The following is a 27,334-nucleotide window of genomic DNA, read 5'->3' as shown; positions in this document are numbered from 1 at the left end:
TTTCTCTAGTACTTTTTTTTACTAATATTAATATCTTGCAGTTCCTCATTTACATTAGTCCCTTGATTCTCCATTATTTCTGGGAGGTTTTTAGTATTTTTCTCCATGAAGACAGGCACAAAGTATTTGTTTAGTTTATCTGCCATTTCCTTATTCCTCAATATAAATTCTCCTGACTCCGCTCGAAATACCAAAGTGGATTTGTCTTTGCTATTCTTTTCTTTTTTACATACCTATAGAAGCTTTTACGGTCTGTTTTTATATTTCTTACTTGTTACTCTCATACTCTATTTTTCCTTTCTTAATCTTTTTCTTCATCCTCCTTTGCAGAATTCTGAAAGGCTCTCAGTCCTCAGGCTTACTTTTTTTGGCAACGTTATATGCCTCTTCCTTTGCTCTAATACAATTCTTGAATTCTTTCGTTGCCACAGTGGAACACTTTACTTGCTGGGTTTTTGTGCGTTAAAGGAATGTATTTTTGTTGTGTATTAGTTCTTTAAATGTTAGCCGTGGCTGTCTACCGTCATACCTTTTAACGTAATTCCCCAATCTACCATAGCCAATTTGCCCCTCATATCTTCATAGTTTCGTTTGCTTAGATTTAAGACGTTAGTTTCTGATTGAACTACATCACTTTCAACTTAATGTAAAATTCTATCATACTATGGCCACTCTTTCCTAAAGGCTCCTTTACAACAAGATTATTAATTAGCCCTTTTTCATTGCATAATACTAGATCTAAAATAGCCCATTCCCTAGTTTGTTCCTCAACGTACTGCTCTAGAAAACCATCTCGCATACATTCCAAGAATTCGTCCTCCACAACATTAGTACTAATAAAGTTTACCCAGTCTATATGTAGATTGCAATTCCCCATGATTACTGTATTACCTTTGTTACACACACCTCTAATTTCCTGATATATACTGTGATTTACATCACCACTACTGTTTCATGGCCTATAAACGACTCCAACCAACGTTTTCTGCCCCTTGCTATTTCTTAGTTCCACCCAAACTGATTCTACGTCTTGATCTTTAGAACTAAAGTCATTTCTCACTACAGTGCTAATGCCCCCTTTAATTAACAGAACTACCCCACCACCTTTTCCCAGCTTACTGTCCTTCCTGAATGTCACATTCCCTTGGATATTCAGGTCCCAGCTTTGGTTTTCTTCTAGCCATGTCTATGTAATGGCTATCTGGTCATAAATATGAATTTATATTTGAGCTGACAATTCATCTGTTCTATTGCGAATGCTGCGGGCATTCAGACACAGAGCCCTTAATTCAGTTCTTTTATTGTTTTTGTAAACACTGGCCCTATCTGCTGGTGCACTCTTAATTTTGCAATCACTGTCCCTTCCTGCCATACTCTGATCATCATAACCTTTATTGCTACCTTGACCTATTGCCTTGTCATTTCCCTTTAATTTACTCAATCTTCCCCGATATGATCCCTTCCTCCCTCTATTTAGTATAAAGCCCTCTCTACTTCCCTAGATACATGACTTGCTAGAACACTGTCCCAGCACAGTTCAGGTGAAGTCCATCACATTGGTACAGCCCCCACTTTCCCCAGTACTGGTGCAGTGCCTCACTAACTGGAACTCACTTCCCCCACACCAGTCTTTGAGCCACATATTCATCTCTCTAGTCTTTTTTACCCTATGCCAATTTGCACATGGCTCAGGTAATAATCCAGAGATTATTAACTTTGAGGTCCTGCTTTTTAATTTAGTGACCAGCTCCTCATACTCCTTATTTAGAACCTCGTTCCTAGTCCTAGCTATGTCATTGGTACCTACATGGACTACGGCCACTGAATCCTCCCCCTCCCACTGCAAGTTCCTCCCCAGCCCTGAGCAGATGTCCCAAACCCTGGCACCAGGCAGGCAACACAGCCTTCTGGACTGTCGCTCTTGGCTGCAGAGAACTGTGTCTATCCCCCTGTCTATACTGTTCCCTACTACCTCTACGTTCCTTTTAACTCCCCCCACTTGAATGGTTTCCTGTAGAATGGCACCATGGTCAGTCTGATCATCCACACTACAACCCTCACTCTGATCCATACAAGCTGCAAGAACCTCAAACTTGTTGCTGAATTGCAAGGGCTGAGGCTGCTCCACTCCCACCTTCGCTATCCTCTTACCTCCTGACTCCTTGTCACACCCTCCTGTCCTTGACCACTGGCCAAATCAGACAACCCTATCCTAAAGGATGTGACTGCCAAAGTGACCAGGTAACTTTCCCCCTCCCTGATGCATCGCAATGTCTGCAGCTCGGCCTCCAGCTAATCTAATCTGAGCCAAAGCTCCTCAAGCCACAGATCCTGCAGATGTGGTTGCCATGGATTGCCATGGCATCCAAGAGCTCCCACATGCTGCAGCCGTGACACATCACCTGTCCTGCCATCTTTATTTTGTTAATTAAATTAAATTTGTTTTTCTTAATTAATTTATAGTTTCCTTCTTCACTGAACTCCTTCACTCACCAAACTTGTTTCTTCCCACTCTGTGCACTCAAGCAGCAGTCAGAGACCCCTAAATTTATACTCTCCGAAACAATAGTCATCTTTGCGAGAGCTCTGCTGGGGCTCAGAAACCAGTTTAAGCTAGCTACCTAATTAACTAGCTACAGCTACTCTCAGAGAGCTTGTATATCCCTGTTTAAAACTGGAAGAAACTTAACTTGCCTCTTAAACAGTGATTTTACTTAATTGCTAAATGTAAACAAAAACTAGACTTTAGAGAGAGATTAACCCTTAAAATCCCGTCACTTACCAAACACCCTTCTTCACACTCTGTGCACTCAAACAGCACTCAGTGCAGACATAGTAGTGGTGTCTGGTACAACAAGCATGTGGATGTGTACTGGCCTCCAAAAGAACATTATTGAGCCCTACAAGTGAGGTTCAGGCAAGGCAAGTGACCTGGTCTCCTGAAGAGATGTAAAATCTGCCTAAACAACAGGTCAATTCCCAAGTTTGGGAGGGGGATTCTGGATAACTCCCATACTGGTGAACAGACCAGTTTCCAAGAGTATGCGGCAGGTGGGTTGCTCTAGATGCACTCGTGGTGGTACTTGCATCTGCCTTCTCTGTGCTGATGAGGTGCCCTCCCACTGATCCCACAAACTCTGGTAGGATTAACACAGGAGGGTACCACCAGGTTCAATCCTGGTATATCCACTGGAATTCCAACTTAAGAAATTTTGGGTCTGTTGAGACTTAATGGATCTGATTTTAATTCTGTGAGTGGATGGGTTTTGAATGCTTTAAAATCTCACTCAGTAAATCGGAACTCAGCACTGGAAATGGAACTAAAATATATTTCCTTCCTTTGTAATTCTTGATGGTTTCAAAATAATACTCTATTAAGTGGAATTCCAAAAAAGTAATTTTGATTTAGGTATTAGGATATTGGCTCCGACATTGCACAGACTGCAATCCCAGTAGTTGTGCTGTTATCTTATCCACTGGTTCCCTCCAACACTGAACCCCAGCCATTTCTGGGGTCAGTGGAATGTGACTTCATTTGCATAAGGCACATTGGTGCAAGTTGCACATCTTTAGTGCCAGCTTGACCCATGCACCCTAAAACCCTTGACGTTCATCTACTCCTTGAGGAGTTACCCTTCCTGGCCCTGCCACTGCACTGATCAGCGCCCAAGTGAGGGGAAAGAGCAAGGAATTTTTTTTTAAATCTTGTCAGGGCTGCAGTTTTGGATCCTGCTTTGGGGGGGTGGGGTGGGGGGGGTGGGGGTGGTTGTCACATGTGCCCTTGTGAAGGTCAGTTTGTCTCCTCCGTCTTGGTATACCAGCTGCCACTACTTCAGGTCCCCATCTGTGGTCAGGGCCAGGCACTGCAGCCCATTATTTGCCTTGCATTGTGTGGTCAGAATTTCTGTGCCTTATAAATCACTACAGAAACTCCCAATGTCAAGGTGGAAAGCCATAGAACCTTCTTGGAATTTCAGGATCACCCTAAATTTTCTATAAAATCTGAAAAGCATTAAATTAATACCGTTTATGAACTGTAGTATCTTAATCAATGTAAAATATTTAAATTCAAATATCTGATTATGAGTTGAATTCCATCTGTTTTTAGTACGCCAGTTAACCCTTTCATATTCATTCCCATTTACACTATTTTAACACGTACATTAATCTGTTTACTTTAAATAGGCTAATGTCTGTATTAAAATAGCACAGCAATGAATTTATGCAAATGTGTTAATGGGTGCGCTAAAAATAGTGGAGCAAGGGAATTAAATGGACTGATCGCAAGATGTTTCACACTTCGAAGTTGAACTCAATGTGTAATATTAATAACAAATTCATTAACACATTAGTATGTATTTGCTTTGTCCACTATTAATTAAAATAACACAGAGAAGTTTCACACAAATACATTCATATTTTGTTATTAATATTGTAAAGTGCAATTTCAACTTAAAAACAATAACTTTAACTGATCCCATAGCGAATGTAAATTTCTTTTAAAAGTCAAGTATGATCTTGGCTAAACAATTGTCTTAAAATGGTAATATTTAAGGAATTATGAATTTATGCAAACTATTGGGTGGAATTTTAATCCCTCAGGACAGGTGGGAAAGGAATGGGGGTGGTGGTGGTGGGGTTATGCTCTTAAAAATGGGAAACCCGACCCCAATCCTTCATGAAAGCATCTACTTCCAGTTTAACCAGGAAGGGTTGGGGGGCGGGGGCCTACACAAATAACCTGTTCGCGTGAGGTGGATCAGTAATTTTAATATGTTAATAAGGCTGTATGACTCAAATTATAGTAGGCATCTGGATTTAATGACTGTGGGTCGGTTTAGAATCATAGGGCTGAATTTTACTGGCGCGCCGCAAATCGTGGCGGCATGCTTTGATCTCAGTGGCCCGCCCGCACGGAGTAGACGCCACTGAGCCCCTGCGATATTTCGAGTAGGGGTTCATTTAAATGGAGGGTGCCGAGCGGCTGTCCACGATGACATAGAGGGAGCGGCCGCTCCGTCCCCGGCAATGGCGTCCAGCGCCACCATGTAGGTGTCAGCACCATTTATGAAGGGCTTCAGGCCCTTACTGGCAATTGTAATATTTAAAGGTGCCGTTGCAGTTAAGAGTGGAAATGAAATTTAAATGTAACTTTGAAACCCCTTTCCCATTCCCCTACTGAGTAAACAATAAATAAAATGACCTATGCCCCTCCAAAAAAACACCTTTTCTTATGCCAAACTTTCACCCCCAACTTCAGCACCTTTGACCATCAACCCCTTCCCAGCATCCGGTCGACCAATCGGAAAGGTGTTCATCGGTCCCTCCCCCAGCCCTGATAATTTCACTCCTGCCCCCCACACCAGTGTCATGCCTCGGAACTCTGAAAGGAGTTCTGAAGGCACGGGAGTTCCAGCTGGCAGCCGGAATATCAGCATGGGATGGCCACCGGGACAAGGTAAGTTCATTTGCATGTTTTTAACTTAATTTTAATATTAAAATGAAGGCCCCGCCTCCAAGCGCAGGGGGTACCACACCGAGGCCTCGTGGCCGCCAGTAATATGAGGCGCGGCCTTCTCAGTGTTGGGGGTCGTGGTGGGTCTCTCCAGTAAGAATTTTCCGGACCCCCCTGTCGTGACCCCTGATGCCGCAGGGCTAGTAAAATTCAGCCCACAGAATCATAGAAAGTTTACGGCACAAAAAGAGGCCAGAGTTCTGGAAACCCAGCACCTGAAGGGAAGAGAAAACTGCCAGATTCAGGAGGTATGTGCTTTTCCAGCATTGTGAGTGGGTCAGGAGAGGTTGGCATGCTTCCCCCAGCCCCCAAAGCTAATGTGCCACAATCTCCCTCCCTCTCCATGAGCTGATGCTGACCCACTCCCACGAGTCGATGCTGACCCGGATCTCCCCCCCCCCCCCCCCACAACCTCTCCCCTACCCCTATGATCTATTCTCCACCCTTGATCTCTCCCTCCCCCACACTGTGACCTCTTCTCCCACCCCTCCAGGATCTGTCCTTTCTCTCTGGTCTCCAGCAGAGGCCTTATACCACAGGCCTTTCCACCCAACTACCATCCAGCTTCTCAATCAGGCCAGCTGTCAGGTGGGAGACAGAAAATATGTAAGCAGCTGTGGAGAATTTTCTGCCAGGGTATTAATCAAGGCACCAAAAAGACAAGATGGTGGCTCAAATAGCAGCAGAAATTATTGCATAAATTTTGAGTGCCGTTGGCTGGCCTTAATAACGTGGTGATGGCCTCAAAATAGGGTCGGTAGCCTTACCGCCCTGTTAACATTGGCGCTATGGCTGGATCCATTTTAAAAGGGGACTACTGCTGGATGTCCAAAGCTCCCATCCCTTTTAATGTGGAAATTGATGTCCTGTTGCCTTTTTAAGGTAAGAACTGATCAGATCCATGAGAGAAGAAGGAGGCAAGGCCCTCTACAGGTAAGTGTTCAATTATTTTGTGCACCCAGGAAGAACAGGAGCATTGTCTACTGATCCTACAAAAATAATCCTGGTCACGTCTGCTCTAGAACTTCCTTCCTCTATTATCAAACCACCACCGCCCCCTCCCAAATTTACCCTGCTGGTGGCAGGCTTCAATCTGGTGAATTGCATCGGGGCGCCTGTCGAATTCAAATGAGACAAGAGCCTCAAAATGATAGTGGCCTCTTTGCTGCTGGATTGGGCAGTTGACCAGCGCACACCCCCAGTTGGCTGCACAAAAGTCAAAATCGAGAAATGAAAATTGAGAGAGATGTGTAACACCCTGCTGAATTGATACTGCCTGTTTTACACTATTTCCCACAGTTGAAATTCACCCCAAGATATTTGCTCTAATGAGTTTGCTTTGTTTTATTTGATCAACTGCAAAGTTTACCTGTTTGGAAATTTCAGTTTATTTTGGAATTTTGAAACTAACAGCAGACTGAAATCTGAGGAATGTGTAAAGAGGGTTTATGGAACTGAAGGAGGTTACAAAAATGGGGAGGAGCAAGGCTGTGGAGGAATCAAAAAACAAAGTGGCAGAGATGAGGTGTGGTGTCAGAGGATTGTACCTCTGTTTAAAAAGGGATCGAGGGATAGACCAAATAATTACAGGCTAGTCAGTCTAACCTCAGTAGTGGGCAAATTATTGGAATCAATTCTGAGAGACAGGATAAAACTGTCACTTAGAAAGGCACAGATTAATCAAGGATAGTCGGCATGGATTTGTTAAGGGAAGATCTTGTCTAACCAACTTGATCGAATTTTTTGAAAAAGTAACAAGGAAGATAGATTAGGGTAGTGCAGTTGATGTGGTCGACATGGATTTTAGCAAGGCTTTTGTCAACGTCCCATATGGCAGGCTGGTTAAAAAAATAAAATCCCATGGGATCCAGGGAAATGAAGCAAATTGGATACAAAATTGGCTCAGTGGCAGGAAACAAAGGGTAATTGTTGACAGGTGTTTGTGTGCCTTGAGGACTGTTTCCAGTGGCGTTCCACAGGGCTCAGTACTGGGTCCCCTGCTTTGGTAGTATATATTAACGATTTGGACGTAAATGTAGGGGGCATGATCAAGAAGTTTGCAGACGACACAAAGATTGGCCGTGTGGTAGATAGCGAGGAGGATAGCTGTAGGCTGCAGGAAGATATCAATGGACTGGTCAGTTGGACAGAAAAGTGGCAAATAGAATTCAACCTTGAGAACTATGATGTAATGCATTTAGGGAGGTCAAACAAGGCAAAGGAATACACAATTAATGGGTGAATACTGAGAGGTGTAGAGGAAGTGAGGGACCTTGGAGTGAATATCCACAGATCCCTGAAGGTAGCAGGACTGGTCAATAAGGTGGTTAAGAAAGCATATGGAATCCTTTCCTTTATTAGCCAAGGTATAGAATATAAGAGCAGGGAGATTATGCTGGAACTGTACAAATCATTGGTTAGGTCACAGCTTGAGAACTGTGTACAGTTCTGGTGACCTCATTACAGAAAGGATGTAATTGCACTAGAAAGGGTACAGAGGAGATTTACAAGGATGTTGCTGGGACTGAAAAAAATGAAGCTATGAGAAAAGATTGGATGGGCTGGGGTTGTTCTCCTTGGAACAGAGAGAGCTGCAGGGAGATCTGATTGAAATATACAAAATTGTGAGGGGCCTAGATAGAGTGGCAGTGAAGGGCCTATATACTTTAGTACTTAGCAGAGAGGTCAGTGACTAGGGGACATAGATTTAAAGTGATTGGTAGAAAGATTAGATTAGGGGATATATTTTACACCCCCCAATGAGCGGGATGGTGGCGGTGGGGTGGGGTGGCGTAAAATGGAGCGGGAGGCTCCAGGGGCCCTTCCCGACCCACTCCCACCTCCACCGCCACTTTATGCAGGGCAGCAGCGGCGGCGAGAAATGGCCCGCCAGCCCCAGGCCAATCAAAGCCCTTAAGTAGCCAGTTAACGGCCACTTAAGGGTCTTCGCCCACCTCCACACGGATGTTAAGCATGGCAAGCGGGCGTCCTAGACCCAAGAAAAGCCACCTGACAAATGCAGGCGGCTTTCTGCTGGCCTGGGGGGGGGGTCCCTCATGATCGGGCACCCTGCGCCCGACAGAGGGGGCTGCCCCCAATGCTCCAACCACCCCCAACACCCAGCATGCCCCCCCAGCTCCCCATTCGGCCACCCTTGCCTCGCTAGGGCCCAACCGGTCACCCCAGCGAGGCAACAAAAACGTACCTGCTTTCCGGGATTCCCAACATCTTCTTCATGATGCTGGGTGCAGTCCCAGCAGTGACCACCATGCCCAGTAGCGCTGTTGGGACAGAGATCTGCCAGCCTACTGATTGGCCAGCATCTCTCTTAGACAGGACTTCCTACCTCAAGCGGGTGGAAGTCCCGCCTCAGCCTAATTAAAACCTGGGGACCCGCAAAATATGGGTTGGATCCCCAGGCCAGGTGGAAGCAGATTCGCCGACTTTTCAATCGGTGGACGGCTCCTATCTGCCTAGGGTAAAATCTCGGCCGAGCAGGGAGATGAAGAAACATTTTTTCATCCAGAGGGTGATCGGGGTCTAGGTCTGCCTGAAAGGGTAGTTGAACCAGAAACCTTCAACTCATTCAAAAAGAGTGGGGATATGCACCTCAAGTGCCGTAATCTGCAGGGCTATGGACCAAATGCTCGAAGGTGGGATTAGAATGGGTGGATCGTATTATAGCCGGCACAGACATGATGGGCCAAGTGGCCTCTTTCTGTGCCGTAAATGTTCTATGATTCTATGATTTTATGAGGTATTGTGGGATAGGGAGTCAATGTTTATCAGTGAGGATGAGTGAGATGGGCAAATGGGGCTTGGTGCAAGATAGGATACGGGCAGCCCATTTTTGGCTGAGCTGAAGTTATGGAGGGTGGGAGATGGAGGCCAGCAAGGAGATCTTGGAGTGATCTAGTCTGGAGGTGACCAAAGCATGTTTGAAGAATTCAGCAAGTGGGCTAATGTGGGGAGTGGGGCAGTGAGCAATATTACAGAGTTGGAAGTCAGTCATCTTTCTGATGGCCAATATGTGAAGTTGGAAGCTCAGCTTGGAGATTAACAGAAAACTTACTCTCTTACCAACATTATGCTACTTGTATGCTGAATGAAAATAATCCCTGATATTAATAGTATATTTTTATTGAATTATTACCTCATCAACCTGGGAAGAAATGATTTAATTATTCTTACTGTGTGGTGAAAAACTACATTCTCCCTATTCCCCGTTCTTGCAATATGAAAACACCCTAAAAACGTATGTAAATTAAGTAAACAATATCTATTGAGTGCTGTAAAATGATGTTCTGCGTCACAGAATAGAAAAGCACCTTGAGAGCATTAGCACACAAAAACTGTCGAATTCTGTCCAAGGCACGTAAATCACCAGATAGCTCACTGTGCAACTCACTATTCATATAAATATGAAAATAAAATCCTAAGAACTGCAACACTTAATAGAATGACACCACAGCAACATTAAATTCTCTATTAGTTATTCCTCTTTATTGTTGTACTGGCCATTTTTTAATTTTAAAATTATGCAACACTGTTGTATAGTCAGCACATTATAAACAACCCTGATAAATTTGTGTCATGGTCTGACTCTGATGGAAACGATTAGTGAAAATTAAACAAATCTGAGGCCTGAAACAAATTGGATAGAAAAACAGAACATTGATTAAGCATCATTATCACTCTGTAAATCGATGGATATTGCAAGAATGCAATGACAGGAATTTAAAGGAAGTTCAACAAATCAGTTTTAGGCTCTATAAAGTAACCTGAATATAATAAATGACGAAAGCAGCTTCAATTTCTTTTGAGTGAAAGTTAAAAGTAAAATAAAAGGTTTGCAGATATTTATTTATCAATTTAATATTTATTTTGCACCAAATGAGAAAGTATGTCCACAGGTTGTATTATCACTACTTTTTGTGCCTTTGTGAATTTTTCCAATTACCAAATATTTTGATATGCTTTTCAGTTGTAAATTCAGTGCCAAATTCTGTCAGCTTTGTGCTGATTGGATAGTCTCAACCCATTTCTAAAATTAATTTCATCTCACCCTCTGACATAAATCAAAAATGAATGATTTTCTTTGTGCTTGACTGCTTCGGATTTGTGCTTTGATTTCAGGAGTGAAATGTCACACTATTTAATCTGCCATGCAGTCTACTCCATGCAACTTCCCTTTAATTAATTGCAAGCAGTTAATTGTTGTTGATTTATACAATTTTGTGAGATGGTTGAGGTTTCCTGTTCTGTTGACCTGCCAAGAGATTCGACAGTTGCCCAAAATGGGCAAGATATTGCTAATGTAACCACTCAATCCGCTGAGGCGCACCAGCACGAGGCCCAAACCAGTAAATGTTGTCTTTAAACAGAAAGCTCAAGTCCTTCCAATGACCTTTTTTCTAAAAAAAATCAATTTCCAGAATCACTTCAATCCTTCAAAAGAATCCATTTCTACACTCTTCAACCACGAGCCACCCCGCCCCACAAAAAAAATCAAAAAACAGAAGCGCTTTCATAATACCTCCATCCTTGGAAAAACACCTTTTTCAAATGCATTTCATTACAAAGGGTGGGAAAAAAAGATGAAAAATATTAAAACACATTTACACACTCATTCTCATTCACTTTTTACCCGTAGCTAATACAGTATTTAGAGTCATAGAGAGATACAGCACCGAAACAGGCCCTTCGGCCCACCGAGTCCGAGCCGACCATCAACCACCCATTTATACTAATCCTACATTAATCCCATTTTTCCCCTGTTCTGCTCAGTTTCTCTTTTCCACAGTTCTGCTTTGTACCATCTCTGTACTCAGATAACTCAAAGCAACATTAAATTCTAGACACGACATCAGCAATGACATTGTTTTTCCCCGCAATGTGGATAATTTTTAAGTGATAGGGCTGCACTAGTAAACTCCACCGAAATAGTCTGGCATTCTGGCTTTTGAATTTTTCCACAAAGGCTAGGGGGTTATGCTTAGTATATACCAGTGTCTCTCTGTAGTTGTGGTGGACATGTACTTCAAAATGCTTAAGAGCTAGTAGTAAGCACTGGGTTTCTTTTTCCACTGTTGAGTATTTCTTTTGGTGTCGATTTAGCTTTTTGGAAAAGTTTCCCACTGGCCTTTCTGTGCCCGATTCATCGTCTTGTAATAGGACATGCAAATGTTGTCCCCTTGATCAAGAAGGGGAGCAGAGACAGCCCTGGTAATTATAGACCTGTGAGCCTTACTTCGGTTGTGGGTAAAATGTTGGAAAAGGTTATAAGAGACAGGATTTATAATCATCTTGAAAAGAATAAGTTCATTAGTGATAGTCAGCACGGTTTTGTGAAGGGTCGGTCGTGCCTCACAGACCTTATTGAGTTTTTCGAGAAGGTGACCAAACAGGTGGATGAGGGTAAAGCAGTGGATGTGGTGTATATGGATTTCAGTAAGGCATTTGATAAGGTTCCCCACGGTAGGCTATTGCAGAAAATACGGAAGTATGGGGTTGAAGGTGATTTAGAGCTTTGGATCAGAAATTGGCTAGCTGAAAGAAGACAGAGGGTGGTGGTTGATGGCAAATGTTCATCCTGGAGTTTAGTTACTAGTGGTGTACCGCAAGGATCTGTTTTGGGGCCACTGCTGTTTGTCATTTTTATAAATGACCTGGAAGAGGGTGTAGAAGGGTGGGTTAGTAAATTTGCGGATGACACGAAGGTCGGTGGAATTGTGGATAGTGCCGAAGGATGTTGTAGGGTACAGAGGGACATAGATAGGCTGCAGAGCTGGGCTGAGAGATGGCAAATGGAGTTTAATGCGGAAAAGTGTGAGGTGATTCACTTTGGAAGGAGTAACAGGAATGCAGAGTACTGGGCTAATGGGAAGATTCTTGGTAGTGTAGATGAACAGAGAGATCTTGGTGTCCAGGTACATAAATCCCTGAAAGTTGCTACCCAGGTTAATAGGGCTGTTAAGAAGGCATATGGTGTGTTAGCTTTTATTAGTAGGGGGATCGAGTTTCGGAGCCACGAGGTCATGCTGCAGCTGTACAAAACTCTGGTGAGACCGCACCTGGAGTATTGCGTGCAGTTTTGGTCACCGCATTATAGGAAGGATGTGGAAGCTTTGGAAAGGGTGCAGAGGAGATTTACTAGGATGTTGCCTGGTATGGAGGGAAGGTCTTACGAGGAAAGGCTGAGGGACTTGAGGTTGTTTTCGTTGGAGAGAAGGAGGAGGAGAGGTGACTTAATAGAGACATATAAGATAATCAGAGGGTTAGATAGGGTGGATAGTGAGAGTCTTTTTCCTCGGATGGTGATGGCAAACACGAGGGGACATAGCTTTAAATTGAGGGGTGATAGATATAGGACAGATGTTAGAGGTAGTTTCTTTACTCAGAGAGTAGTAGGGACGTGGAACGCCCTGCCTGCAACAGTAGTAGACTCGCCAACTTTAAGGGCATTTAAATGGTCATTGGATAGACATATGGATGAAAATGGAATAGTGTAGGTCAGATGGTTTCACAGGTCGGCGCAACATCGAGGGCCGAAGGGCCTGTACTGCGCTGTAATGTTCTAATCTTCTAATCTAGTCTAAGACTGCACCAATTCCCAGGTCACTAGCATCAATTTCTACCTTGAAGGGCTTAGTGAAATTTGGGGCAGCCAACACTAGTTCATTGATTAAAATGGCATTCATCCTCTCAAAAAATACTTGGCACTCTTCTGACCACACTACCTTGGCTTTTATTTTTGTAGCAAATCCATCAGTGGAACAGCAATAGTGCTAAAATATGGTACAAACTTGTGGTAGAAACCACACATCCCCAAAAACCTCATGATTTTGTTTAGTCTTAGGGACAGGGAACTCCAACAATGTTTGTACTTTTGCTGTTCTTGGCAATACTTGTCCTTGCCCTACTATATGCCCTAAGTAAATTACCCGCGCTTTTACAAATTCACTTTTGGCAAGGTCTATCACCAATTCAGCCGATTGTCATTTTCTAAACAGAGCTTTTAGTTGTTCCAAATGGTCCTTCCAAGTGTCACTGTATACTAGCACATCATCAAGGTAAACCATGCAGTTAGGAATCCTGGCTACCACTTAGTTCATTAGTCTCTGAGAAGTTGCTGGGGCAATTTTTAGCCTAATTGACATCACTCAGCATTGGAAAAGACCGTCTGGTGTGACAAAGGCCGATATTTCTTTAGCTTGGGGTGTAAAAGGAATTTGCAAGTATCCCTTCAACAAATCTATTTTGGTAAGAAACGTGGCACTGCCAACTCTGTCAATACAGTCTTCCAAGTGAGGAATTGGGTAGGAGTCTGCCTTTGTTACTGCATTCACCTTTCTGTCTATGCAAAGTATAGTTGAACTGTCAGGCTTAGGCATTAACTTGACTGGGGAACTCCAGCTGCTTTGGCTGGGTTCAAATAGGTAGTTTTCCAATGTGTATTTGATTTCTGCTTTCACCTGGGCCTATTTCTGTGGACTTAAATGATAAAGATGCTGTTTTATAGGAGAGGATTCTCCTGTATCCACATCATGTATGGCTAAGGTTAGACATCCTGGTTTGTCCCTACAGAATCCTTTAAATGGTGTGAGTAGCCTTGTTAGGTCTTCTCGTTGTTCTGCATCTAAATATGAAAGCATAGTGTCTAATCTCCCTAACAATTCAGTATTAGCTAACCGGAGAGTAGGAGGTTAAATTTGAGAATTGTGTAGGCCTCCTTCTGCCTCATTCTCACTATCCCTTTAATCCTTCACTGTCCCTACTACCTGACATACCTGTGCTGGCTTATCCTCCTCTCGGCGGTGATATTGTTTCAACATATTGATGTGACACAGCCGATTCTTTTGCCAGCGATCAAATAATTTACTTTACCAATCCTTTTGACTACTCTATATTTATTTTATTTAGAGATACAGCACTGAAACAGGCCCTTCGGCCCACCGAGTCTGTGCCGACCAACAACCACCCATTTATACTAACCCTACAGTAATCCCATATTCCCTACCACCTACCTACACTAGGGACAATTTACAATAGCCAATTTACCTATCAACCTGCAAGTCTTTGGCTGTGGGAGGAAACCAGAGCACCCGGCAAAAGCCCACACAGTCACAGGGAGAACTTGCAAACTCTGCACAGGCAGTACCCAGAATCGAACCCGGGTCCCTGAAGCTGTGGTGCTAACCACTGCGCCACTGTGGCATGCTTTCAGTGGTTTAACCTGTAAAGGCAGTAATACTAACATGTCATCACCTGGCTGAAATATTCAGGTTTTGGCATGCTTGTATGTCCATTTCTTCATAGTTGTTTGGGAAGCTTTCAGGTGTTCCTGAGCCACTTTGCAGGCTCTCGTGAGCTGCTCCCTGAACACGGATTCTTAATCTCATACAGAGGATTCGCCCCCCCTGTTCTAAAAACTTTTCTCGGATTAGTTTTAGAAGACGTCTTATCTCATGTCCATAAGGATTACAAAAGGATCCAAAAGGATTAAAACCGGTTGACTCATTAGGTGAATCCCTAGTGGCAAACAAAAGAAATTCTAGCCCTTTATCCCAATCACAAGGATATTCATGGCAGTGTACCCTGATCATTGTTTTGAGTGTCTGATGGTACCTTTCTAATGCCCTGTGTCTCTTGGTGGTATGCTGAAGACTTTAACTGTATTATACCCAGATTACTCATAACTTCCTGGAAAGTTTTAGACATAAAATTGGAACCTTCATCCGACTGAATCTCAATCAGTAATCCATATCGAGTGAAGAACTGGGTTAACCTTTTTACCACTACCTTAGCAGAAATTGTTCTCAAGGGAATGGCCTCTGGGAACCAAGTAGCCATATCCATAATAGTGAGTATATATGGGTGTCCCACTTTTGTTTTCGGTAAAGGTCCCACACAGTCTACCAACACCCTACTAAATTGTTCCCCAAAAACTGGTATGGGAGTTAGAGATGCCGGTTTTATCGCAGGTTGCAGTTTTCGCACAATCTGGCACATACAGCACATTTTGCAAAATGCAACACGTCCTTGAAAAGACCTGCCAGTGAAACTGTTGACTTATATGTGATTGGGTCTTCTGAATCCCCACCATGTCCCGCCATAGGAATTTCATGGGCTATCATTAATATTTCTTGACAATACCCGGGCAGTACCACTATCTGGTGAACAATCGTCCATTCTTCATCCGCAAGTCTGTGAGGAGGTCTTCACTTCCTCATCAGAAACCCATTTTTAATATAGTAGCCTTCCGGAACTCCCTTTGCTTCAACTTCAGTTAGAGCTGATTGTGCCAATGTACTTAACTCTGAATCAGCTTGCTGAGCCTTGATCAGAGAAGACTTATTGAACATTTCCTTCAGATTATCCAAAGCCCCGAAGAAATTTTCAGATATTCAGTTATCTGTCTGTGGTGCCAATCTGACCTCCAAAAATGGAACTTGTTGAGCCATTGCTTGGGTCACTACACATGGAGGAAAAATTCCTGGAACCTTTTCCTGCAACAGCTCTGTCCCCTTGGTTTCACTTGGTCTTTCTGTGACTACTGGAGAAGCTACTACCTTCGCTCCAGCTAAATAATTCCCCAGGAGTAGGTCAACTCCTTCTACCGGCAAACTATGGACAACTCCTATGGTTACCATTCCAGACATTAGGTCACACTCCAGGTACACCTGATACAAAGGTACGGGTATATACTCCCTGCCGAAAACATTCACTAAAACCTTGGCATTCAGTATGCTCTCTGGTGAAAATGTTATGGCTTTCTCCAGCAAAAGAGTTTGAGTGGCTCCTGTATCCCTAAGTATAGCTCTAGGTTTACCTGCCTCACTTGAGGGATGAGGAGTTACATTTCCTTTTGACAAGTATTCCCTGTAGCTCTCAGGTACCTTGTTCATGCCCCCGCCCTCACAGCGGTTTTTGTACTTGACCTTACAACTGCAGTCAGAGCTACAGCCTGATCTGTCAAACTCTCAGTCAGGGCCCCTTTCTCTGCATTGGCCTTGTGTACCCCAATAAGTCCCATGGGTTTACCCCACAACTCCAGCATTCTGCATGAAGGTGTCCCACCTTGTGTTAATGGAAACACTTCGGACCTGACTTCCATTCTCAGCATCTTCCTTTATGGCCTGAGGAGGAGATCCCAGAGTGTTCCCAGCTGTCACTACACGTTCCCGGCTACTTGCCTTCCTTTCACCGTCCCACCTTCTACCCTTCTCAGGTTTGTGGGGGTGACAGACAAAGGGTTTGGACTTGTAAACAAGGTTGTAATCATCTGCAATCTCAACTGCCTGTCTGGCTATTGAAACTTCTGGTTCTCTACATGGGTTCTTACTAACGGATGGAGTGAATTTTTAAATTATTCCAGGAGAATTATTTCCCTAAGGGTCTCAAATGTGAACTCTACCTTTAGTGCCTGCATCTAACGATCAAAGTTAATTTGCTTTATCCTTTCAAATTCTATATAAGTCTGCCCAGGCGGTTTCCAGAGGTTTCTTAATTTCTGCCAATAAGCTTCAGGGACTAGCTCATTACCAGCAAAAATAGCCTTTTTTGCCATCCCATAATCTGCAGAAGCCTCCTCAGAAAGCATGGCATAAACTTCATGAGCTCTGCCCATCAACATGCTTTGCATAAGCAGTGTCCAGCTTTCCTTCGGCCACTTCATTTGTCTAGCTATCTTTTCAAAAGAAATGAAAAATGCCTCTACGTCCCTTTCCTCAAACTTTGGGAGGGCTTGCACAAATAACTCTCCACTGGGTCCTGGGCTGGAGTCAGCTCTTTCCTCACCAGAAGTTTCACTGGAGTCAAGGCCATCCTTTTGTCTTCGTTCCAGCTTTTTAAATTCGTATTCCCTTTCTTGTTCCCTTTCTCTCTCCTCCCTCTACTCTCTTTCCCTTTGAAATGCTCTCTCTTTTGCCCTTTCCTGTCTTTCAAGTTCCAGTTTCTTCATTGCCAATTCTCTTTCCCGTTCAAACTACTTCATCTGCAACTGAACTCTAGCTAATTCAACTAAGTTTCAAATCCTGTGCTATTACCTCAATTATGTCTGCTTTCTTTGCCCTTAGTTTTAACTCTAACTCCAACTTTTCTGCCAATTCTTCTAGCCTAACCTTGGTTACATTTTTCAAATCACTCAGGGATAAGACCTCCCTCTCCAGAAAGGTCATAGCAACTGACAAAGCCATTCTGGCAGTGTAAACTTTACTCTAATGCACAAGAAACCTTGTGTTTTCCTTTTCCCCTTTTCAATTCTCATTACCCCACTTACAATTGTACGTCGTCAGCTTTGGGCTATCCCTCACAGAGCCCCCAATTATATGTTATGACCAAGGCGGGAGGAGTGCATTGTCTTCCTCTAGTTCCACTTCTCCACAGGTCACAACATATATTTAAGTGTTTACCCAGTTGCCAATATGGCCAATTATATACTCTATTTTTATTTCAGAATAAAATCCACCAACCAGGTTTCTTTAATAAACAACAAAATTATGAATTTATTATAAAACAAGACTTGTCCAGTGAAAACTTTGGTCAACTACTTGTTAATTCTTGAAGGAAAAGGAGAAGATATGGAATGATATCAGTTGTCCCTTTATTCTGGCGTCCCAAATACACTTCGACGGCTGTCACTGGCATCTTTCTGGAGCAGTTCTTTTCAGGTGGCATCAAGAATTAATCTCATAGGCTTTCCAGGAGAAATGCGGTATCAGGGATTTCAGTTATCATACACTGGATTCGTAGGGTTTCTCAGAGAGATGGAAAAGGATGAGCTGGTGGTGGCTGCTCGCTTAGCAGGCTTATCTCCAACTGACTCAAAACAGTATTCAAAATGAAACCAACTCTTGACCACCATAAATCTTAACCTGTCACATCTCTGTAAAAACTCCCATAGTCAGAAGGCACCTGCTGTTCATTTAGCTGAAGACATGTGCCATCCAGTAAATGTTTTTAAACAAAAAGCTCAAGTCCTTCTAATGGCCTTTTTTAAAAAAAAAAACAAAGTCCAGCATCTATAGAATCACTTCAGTTCTCCAAATGAATCCATTTCTACAATCTTCAACCACGAGTCCTCAAAAATTAATATTAAAAAATAGAAGCACTTTCACAACAGGAGCCAGACCCCTGAAAGTTCATGAGCAAGGTCACCTTCACAATCACTGGTAATGCGGCCCTTGCCCTGTTCTGAGGTTGCAGTTGTGGCTGCAGCAGGGGGCAGATTTCAGCGAGGACACTTACTGAAGCGCAGACATCTGACACACTGTTTCTTGCTGAGGTTCAGGTCAGAGAATTGCTCCATGAACACCCTGGGCATATATGGCCTTCTGCTGAAAGCCCTGCTCCCCTTCTCCTCCTCCCTATTCCAGCAGCTTGTCCTTCTCTGCATGGCCTCTGTTCATTCTCCAAGTCATATTGTATTCCAAGGGGAATGCGTACTAATCCACTCATGTCTGGGGGCAACTGGTTTGTTCAGCAGCCTTGAAGTCAGAATGAATTCCTTTAGCACCTGCCACACCAATCCCAGTAGATTTTAGCAATTTTAAAGAACTCCAGAAAGGACCAACGACTTGTACAATCATAGCAACAATCATTAGAAATCATATCAGCAAATAACCTGCAGGTAGTTGATGTTCCCTCTAAATTGTGCTCATGGGGGTTAATTCCTTTTGCTGAACCTATGTTCAGCCATGCATGATTAAGAGGTGGCATCAGCTGAAGTGTTGAGCTCCAAATGGCAATGCTGGCGTCAAATCAGAGTTACACGTGGATTGATGCCATGATTTGATACTTCTGGTATACACTAACTGCGCGCTTTCTAATGCCCATTCGGCACGACTCACACCCTTTTGGATACCTCAAGCCACTCATAGCACCCAAAATATGGGCACCACACATCCAAATTTTGTGCCCATGAAGTTTGCTGGGCCATGCCCTTCATGGACACATGTAAACCAAATACCAATGAGGGAATACATCTTCCAATGCATTTTCCACTATTTATGTTATTTGAAAACAGGACACAAATTAAGCATTCGAAGAGGGGAGCCCAACACCCGCGTAAGCAGTCATAGATTGTGCCATTCATAAGCCAAAAAGGAGGTAGAGAAGAATTTTGCTGCAACAAAACTCCACCTCCATTGTAGCAGAGGACTTTGGCAGAGTCTGGGCTGGACCGTCATCTCGAGTCAGGTCTGAATTAGATTGGTGGACTAACTTATCCTCCAATTCTGGCCTTTTGTGCATTCCCAATTTTAATTGCTCCACCATTGGCAGCTGTGCCTTCAGCTGTCATGGCTTTAAGCTCTGGTATACTTGCCCTAAACGTCGCTGCCTCTCTACCACTCTTTCCTCCTTTAAGATGCTCCTTAAAACCTATCTCCTCGACCAAACTTTTTGGCATCTGTTCTAATATCTCTTTATGTGGTTTGGAGTCAAATTTTGTTTTATGACAGTCCTGTGAAGTGGCGTAGGATGTTTTACTACATGAAAGTTACTATATAAATGATCTTAGTGTTGCTATTGTTGCGATGCAGCTTGTAAAGCGAGTAAGAGCAGAAAGTCCAGGCTGTCATCTTTACCCAATTTCTTAAGTTTCTTCACAACACATGCTATGCTGGCCTCAAATTATGTTATAGATTTCTGACCAAAAATGACTGGACCCAAAATTCACCTATTATTTCTATTTATAATGATTGGTATAAAAGATAAGTTTAAGTATTTATGATTTGATGACCAAAGCACAAATTGAGAAATTACATTGAGTATGCAGTGGGAAGTATAACTCATTCATCTAATTTGAAAATGCTTTGGAACTCCTCAGATCACTATCTGGGTGGTTACTCTGGCATTTGTACCTCATTAGCATGGATCAGACTTGGGAAAGGCAACTTCTGCTGCATCTCCATTAGCACCTACCTTTGCCTGCTGGAAACTGTGGTGCTCATGTGCCTGTCGAGGGGGATTGCCCAGGCTCAACCCCGACCCCATATTCCTATAGGCTTCAGGGGTCCAGACCAGTTGCTGTCATTCCTGCCAGGTTCAGGACTAGGAACTCCTGGTTTAATTCTCTCAACTCTTGGCCCTACCTCTAATCTTAACTTATCTTGTGGGCAGAGATGCCATCTAATACAACACATCTAGGAAATTTCCAAAGTCAAAGCAGGAGAGCAGCTGTTCCTCTGCAGAATTTTGGTTTCTTGTATTTTCAGTAGAAAATAATATTGGAAGAGGATTGTACTGACTGAGAAATTCTGCATCCCTTACCAAACAATCCACTGCAGGAAGTGAAGACTGGGATTTAAAAGTTGCTACAAACATTCCTGACAGATGCTTGGAATAGGTAGAACATTGCGATTTATAGTACAGCACTTGAATGATGAGCTATGGAGGAAAAAGGCAGAAAGTGTTAGGTGATTAATTTAAACATTCAAGTTGAAAGCCATCCTAAAATAAAACATTCCAGTCATTGTTATTTTGGACAGAAAGCATCTCCTGGGACCTGATGCGCAAACATTAATATGCAAATTCTTAGACACGTACTACACATACACTTTGACATACATCAACATGTGCACCTGCTACAACATAGAATATACCCATCAAGCTGGTGGTGAAAGTAATTCTTGTATGAGTGTTCCAAGTAGCATTTACCAATTTAACCAATCATAATTGATTATGTGTATTTCCAAAATACTGTAAAACCCAAGGTATAAGTTGTGTCAACATATACAACTACCCCTCTCCCCATTCCCCTTAGTGGTTTGGTTGCAATTGTGGTAAAATTCTGGAAGTAATATTGGTATGCAAGCCACACTCTATGTTTAGAAGACATAAAAAAATGTATGAAGATGCAAATTATACACCGGGGGTGGAATTTCTGTGAGGGTTTACCCGATCTCCCATCATGACTTTGGCAGAAGTTCAGAGGAAACACCAGAGAAATGGCATAAACTGAGGGAGATTGGGAGAATCATTGCAGAAATTCTTCTCAATTATAGCAGTAATTGAACACTTAACTGTAATAGTGCATAAGAAATTGTAAGCATTCAGATGAACTTGAGCGATATTGTTTATAGCACATTGAATTGTCTCTTTATTCTGTTGCAGATCTCCAGCCGTACACTAACTACACTTTCACAGTGACTGCATGCACTTCAGTTGGATGCAGCACAAGCCAGCCTGCAATAGGCAGGACTCTGCAAGCTTCTCCAGAAGGTATGAGAAATAGTTACAGCAAGTGGGTAAAATTATTTTTATGAGCATTTTGGGGATCTGAAAGACAGTGCTACATAAACTGATTTTGCAGCTTTCATCCTGGTTCAGTATGTCAAAATCAGGTCAAAAAATTTCCCATATTGTATCTATGATGTAACCATGTCAAGTCTGACAAGTGTGGGTTTTGGTTGACTGAAAAATGGCATGTACAGGCTTTTTATAAAAACATGCTTTCACCTCCAAAATGCACAGTGGGAGCTAGGATAAAGAAGAAACTAGGTAAGTAGAACATTTTAACCTTCATTTTACAGGGAGGAACAACTAAACAGATAATTTAGGTTAGGTAGAAAGAAAAGTAAAGCAAAAGCGATAAAAAAGATGGGCATATGAAAAAGAGAGTGGGAAAGAACAAAGAATGGGGAAAGTGAAGGACAACATTGTGAACAGAATTAAAGGGAGCATTTTAACTTAGAGTGTGATTCGAACAAGAAACAGTTTGATTAAATTAATTTCCTGCTCACCAACAGCACCAGACCTCATTTAAATGCCACCAGTCCACTTCCTGCCAGATGGAAGAGGGTGCAAATGGCCACCAGCTATGAAAATTAGGGGCCCTTAGCTGACTACTAGCTTGCAGTTTAGTGGCGAGAGGAGATTTCGCGAGGGTCTCATGAACTGGGAATGGGAGGGACATGTCCACGACAGAGAGGTTGTAGCTATCCGTGTGGGGCGCAGAGAAGCACTCTTATGTCTCAAAGCCCCACAAAGGAAAGTTTCTGACTTGCATAAAGGATCTTTTTTTCCTTCCTATAAACTGCTAACCTGCCTTCATCTGGTGGAAAAGCCATAGCAGCTTCCTTGATGAGGCCTGGGTTAAAATAGATTTGAGATTGTATTGAAGAAATAGGACCTGATTTGCATAAATTCATGAGGCCCCTGTCTGTCGTGGGCAAATACCTCAGCTGTCTGGTTTCCATCAAAATCCACCCAACATTTTTTTAATAATTTTTAATGACAATTGATTTTTCAGTGTATATTTTAGTTCTGCAGAATTAGTTTTGCAGAAATAGGGCAACTGTGATATTTGAGTAACTTTCTTACTGTAATATTAATGTTCAATCACAGCGTGTGGATTTAAGAAGCAGCAATGTTGGTTGGTCAGTGGACAGGAATTTCTATGGACCTTTTTGACTGTCTAAGGGTTAATTTCTATAGATCATAATTCATGAAAGACCACAGAATAAGCAATTGTGTCCTACATCAGCCTGGAGTTGAAACAGAAAAAACTTTCAGATGGATTTCAGTCTTAACATACTTAATAATGATAATTTTATCTCAGACAAAATTATTTTGGATAATATTAATTAGGGTGCACCTGACAAATTAACAAAAATGATGACTCCTCAATTCACAAAAATTATCTTTACTTGCTAGGAGTTTGGCCAAAACCTCATCATGTTGTGGTATGCTCCAACATTGTGGAACTCTATTGGACAGAACCAAAGAAGCCAAATGGGATCATCACAGAGTACCATTTACTACGTGATGATGCCGTCATCTTCATTGGTGGAAGCATAAATCAGAACTACACAGATACTGGCTTGCAGCCCAACACAAGGTAAAACTTTTGCAGATCTTTAACAAGCTTTTAAGCAGTGATTATTGGTGATATCCAATCTGTGAGAGTCTGAAAGAATCTTTTGACTTGCTCTTAAAAAGCCAAACAGTGGTGATATGTAATCATTAAAACTTTAAAAAAATCTTTAGGAGAGCTCTTAAAAGACAAATATTGGCGATATTCAATCACCTACTGTCTTCTGTGACTCCTCTTGTTTATTGATGTGTTTTAATGATTGTGCTCTATGTCAGCTTCTCTTTTATCTCCTTTATCTGAGTAGGAATTAAAAATACATTGAAAGTTGCTGAGCTATACATGAGCTAAACATAAGTGTAAGTGCTAAAGTACCATTTCTACATAGATATAATCTCATTTTAAATCTTACAGGCAGAGGAGGAATATTTTTAAATTACTGGTTGTGATGTGTGCATCAAATTACAAAATAAATGGGTTAATGATTTTAGTAAAATACTAGTCACAGGAATTTGATGCAAACACATCAATATGCTGAAAATAGCACACAGAGGAATGCCAATCCCATAGCTATCTATATTTACATTGAAACTGCAGAATTTGCAGCCAAAAGTAGTAACTATAAGCTGAGTTATATAACACTATTATTTAACTTTGATTCTACTGTTAATTCTTTGCTGTATTTTTCTCTAGATATGTGTACCAATTGCAAGCCAACACAGGAGGAGAGTGTGGTAGAAGTGAAAATTACATTGTTAAAACACCAGTATCAACACCAGAGAGAATTCCAGCTCCATATAACATTACAGTGACGAGTCCATTTTCACTCTTCATCGCCTGGACTCCACCTGGTATATCAACATTTAGAACAGTGTTATGTTTTTCAGTAGCATTTCCAAAGCAAGACATTTGAGAGGCATTATTGGATTATGTTTTAATTAAATAAAGCAAAAATGGGAATCTATTTCCCACAGCAATTTATAATCCTTATTCAGTGACCTCAGGCCTGAACCTGAAAGATTATACTTAGCATGTGTGTCATTTTAGCACATATAAGTATTGTGATTGTGTTTCAGGAACGACTGCCTTGTTCTCAAGAAAGAGATATGGTTACAGGCTAAAGAAACCATCGGATGAATTAAATTTAATAGGGGAGAAATGGTTTCCAATTTTTGGGTGGAAAATGGGGGCACAGATGTCCAATTTTGTATCTGAAGGATGCCTGAAATACATCAGTCATCAAATTGGCCTCAGCAATATTCAGGTGTCCAGGACACACCCTTAAACAGGCGTTAGGCCCTTAAATATGTTAATGATTCTGGGAATTGGGCAGCACTGATCGAAGAAAGGGCTGAGCCTACTCCATTCAGTTTTACAGTGTTTGCTGCAGCCTAACCAGTAGCTGCCAACAGTTACTTTTTTTCCAATTTTATCTTCACGTGGTACCAGGACACACACTGCTATGGTCCACTGTCGGCCTGCACTGGCTTCCCTCTCTTTATCCTGTTCTACCTCTTCCCCCACGACCTACCTGAAGCCCAAACTGGTGAGCTGCCATTGGAGGCAAGACGGGCATAGGCAGCTCACGATGATGTTACAACGTGGAGAGTTAAGTTAAAATTACCTCCAAACAGGAACACATTTTATCCTGATCTATCATAATAAGCTATTTGACAGTTAAAATGTGAAAAAATTAATGTTGTAAACTGCTTATTGAATACTAACCCTTTCTCTTCCTTATCTATTACTGAGTATTTCATTTAGAATACTTGTCACCACATAGGTTAAATTTTACCATCTATATACCACAGAGAATGAAGTCTAAAACCATGTATCGTTGTAAGTGATACATGTGCGGTGACATTTTTTTTAATCAAGGAAGTTTAATAATTTAACTTTTTCCATTTGTAAAGATAAAGTAATAATCAACTTGCTCTCTGCATACATTTCAGCTTCATAAATCTTGAATTAACTATCCATGCCTCATTGTTCTGAATAATGAAAAAGGTCATTACAGAGAATGCTAACAAACTAAAGTGTGATGTCTTGCCTATAGCCAGAATGGATTAAGGCTTGCGCTAAATTTGAAAGATTTGTATTCCTAAAATCCTAAAACAGAAAAAATTTAAAATACGTGCTGCAAAGTAAAAACTTGTCAAACCACATAACCCATGTACCTTAAGTTATATAATTTAGACACAATTTACTTCGAAAGAACCTATTGCAGATGCCACCTTCTTATCAGGGATGTTTGGCAGAATTACTAAGTACAAGCAGTAGTTGCTCATAAGAGATTAAACCATTAATGAGTGCTGTCACACACTACAGCTACAGTTGAACTACAATTTAAAGAAAATTGAGGTAAATGTTATGTTTATCAAGATAAGGGATATCAGTGGTGAACAATAGAACATTCTCCCATGTTTTTCATTCCATGGTAGTATCAAACAATCCCAGAAAGCATGTGACCCAACAACATGCTTTAACATTAACCTCAGAAAATTCTCTCTACTGCACAAATGTGATTTTTTCCATTTTCTACACCAGCAATTTTTGTGGCCTCTCTGAATGAGATTGATATGTTATTGCCAATAAGTGTTGAATTATGAATTGTGGACGTCTGTCTTTTTTTTAAAACAAAAAGAGAAACCAAGATGAAAGGACAAAACAAAGCCTCTGATACTGGCACCAAAGGTTGAAAACAGTAGAAGAGGGACATCAGGCAGCTTAGAATTTCCTTAGTGCTGCTATAGACTTGTCAGCAGTAAGGCAGAAACCCTGTTTATGAATGTAAATAGGGTTTCCTCTGCCATTCAGGTAAAGTTATGATGGTTGGAGTGGGAGCAGCTCTGAGGAAATTTCAGGCCCATAAAAGCCTGCATATTGGAGGAGGAAAGAAAGACTGAGAGTAGAAATGAGTTCTGCCATTTTGAGATCCAATTAGCTTTGATGAGCAGCATTATTGAACCTATTTGTACTATCTTTTCTTCACTTGTAGGTGTTTTCAATACCAGAGCCCCCTTTCTATACAATGTTGCTTTAAATCTTGGAACTGCACAAGCAATTATTCATCCTGCTGGTCATAATCAGTTCTTATTAGTGAAAGAACTGAAACCATTTACGGACTATGAGATAAGAATTCAGGCATGTCAGCCAGGTAAGACAGAACATTTTATTGGCTCCTATTGCCATATAAGAGATTATTTGATAGTTTGTGTGTCTTTTATAATAGTAATAGGGGTGTAGAGAAACACAAACTAAATCCCGACTGATTAGATTGCAAGTGCCGAGTTGATGATCCATCTCGGCCTCCTCCTGAAGTCCCCAGCATCACAGATGCCAGATTTCAGCCAATTCGATTCACTCCGCGTGATATCAAGAAACGACTGAAGGCACTGGACACTGCAAAAGCTATGGACCCTGACAATATTCCGGCAATAGTACTGAAGACCTGTGCTCCAGAACTTGCCGCGCCCCTAGCCAAGCTGTTCCAGTACAGCTACAACACTGGCATCTACCCTGCAATGTGGAAAATTGTCCAGGTATGTCCTGTACACAAAATGCAGGACAAATCCAACCCGGCCAATTACCGCCCCATCAGCCTACTCTCTATCATCAGTCAAGTGATGGAAGGTGTCATCAACTGTGCCATCAAGCAGCATTTGCTTCGCAATAACCTGCTCAGTGACGCTCAGTTTGGGTTTCGCCAGGGCCACTCAGCTCCTGACCTCATTACAGCCTTGCTTTAAACATGGACAAAAGGGCTGAACTCAAGAGGTGAGGTGAGAGTGACTGCCCTTGACATCAAGGCAGCATTTGACTGAGTATGGCATCAAGGAGCCCTAGCAAAACTGAGGTCAATGGGAATCAGGGAGAAAACCCTTCGCTGGCTGGAGTCATACCTAGCACAAAGGAAGATGATTGTGGTTGTTGGAGGTCAATCATCTGAGCTCCAGGACATCACTGCAGGAGTTCCTCAGGGTAGTGTCCTGGGCCCAACCATC

The 27,334-nt window shown here is 42.1% G+C and overlaps 1 protein-coding gene across 1 annotated transcript in view; it reads left to right on the top strand.

The window, feature by feature from the left end:
• Nucleotides 1-27,334, top strand: part of ush2a (Usher syndrome 2A (autosomal recessive, mild)) — a 1,262,450-nt gene that overhangs the window by 1,058,811 nt on the left and 176,305 nt on the right. The window contains exons 76-79 of the mRNA XM_068045693.1: nucleotides 21,632-21,739; nucleotides 23,174-23,357; nucleotides 24,024-24,181; nucleotides 26,329-26,487. Coding sequence (XP_067901794.1) covers nucleotides 21,632-21,739; nucleotides 23,174-23,357; nucleotides 24,024-24,181; nucleotides 26,329-26,487 — 609 coding nt within the window. The remainder of the gene's footprint in view (nucleotides 1-21,631; nucleotides 21,740-23,173; nucleotides 23,358-24,023; nucleotides 24,182-26,328; nucleotides 26,488-27,334) is intronic.

The sequence above is a fragment of the Heterodontus francisci genome, chromosome 13, assembly GCF_036365525.1.
Source record: "Heterodontus francisci isolate sHetFra1 chromosome 13, sHetFra1.hap1, whole genome shotgun sequence".
In the NCBI taxonomy this organism is placed as follows: domain Eukaryota; kingdom Metazoa; phylum Chordata; class Chondrichthyes; order Heterodontiformes; family Heterodontidae; genus Heterodontus; species Heterodontus francisci.
The sequence above is the reverse complement of the archived record's forward strand: the minus strand, read 5'-3'. Positions and strand labels throughout refer to the sequence as shown.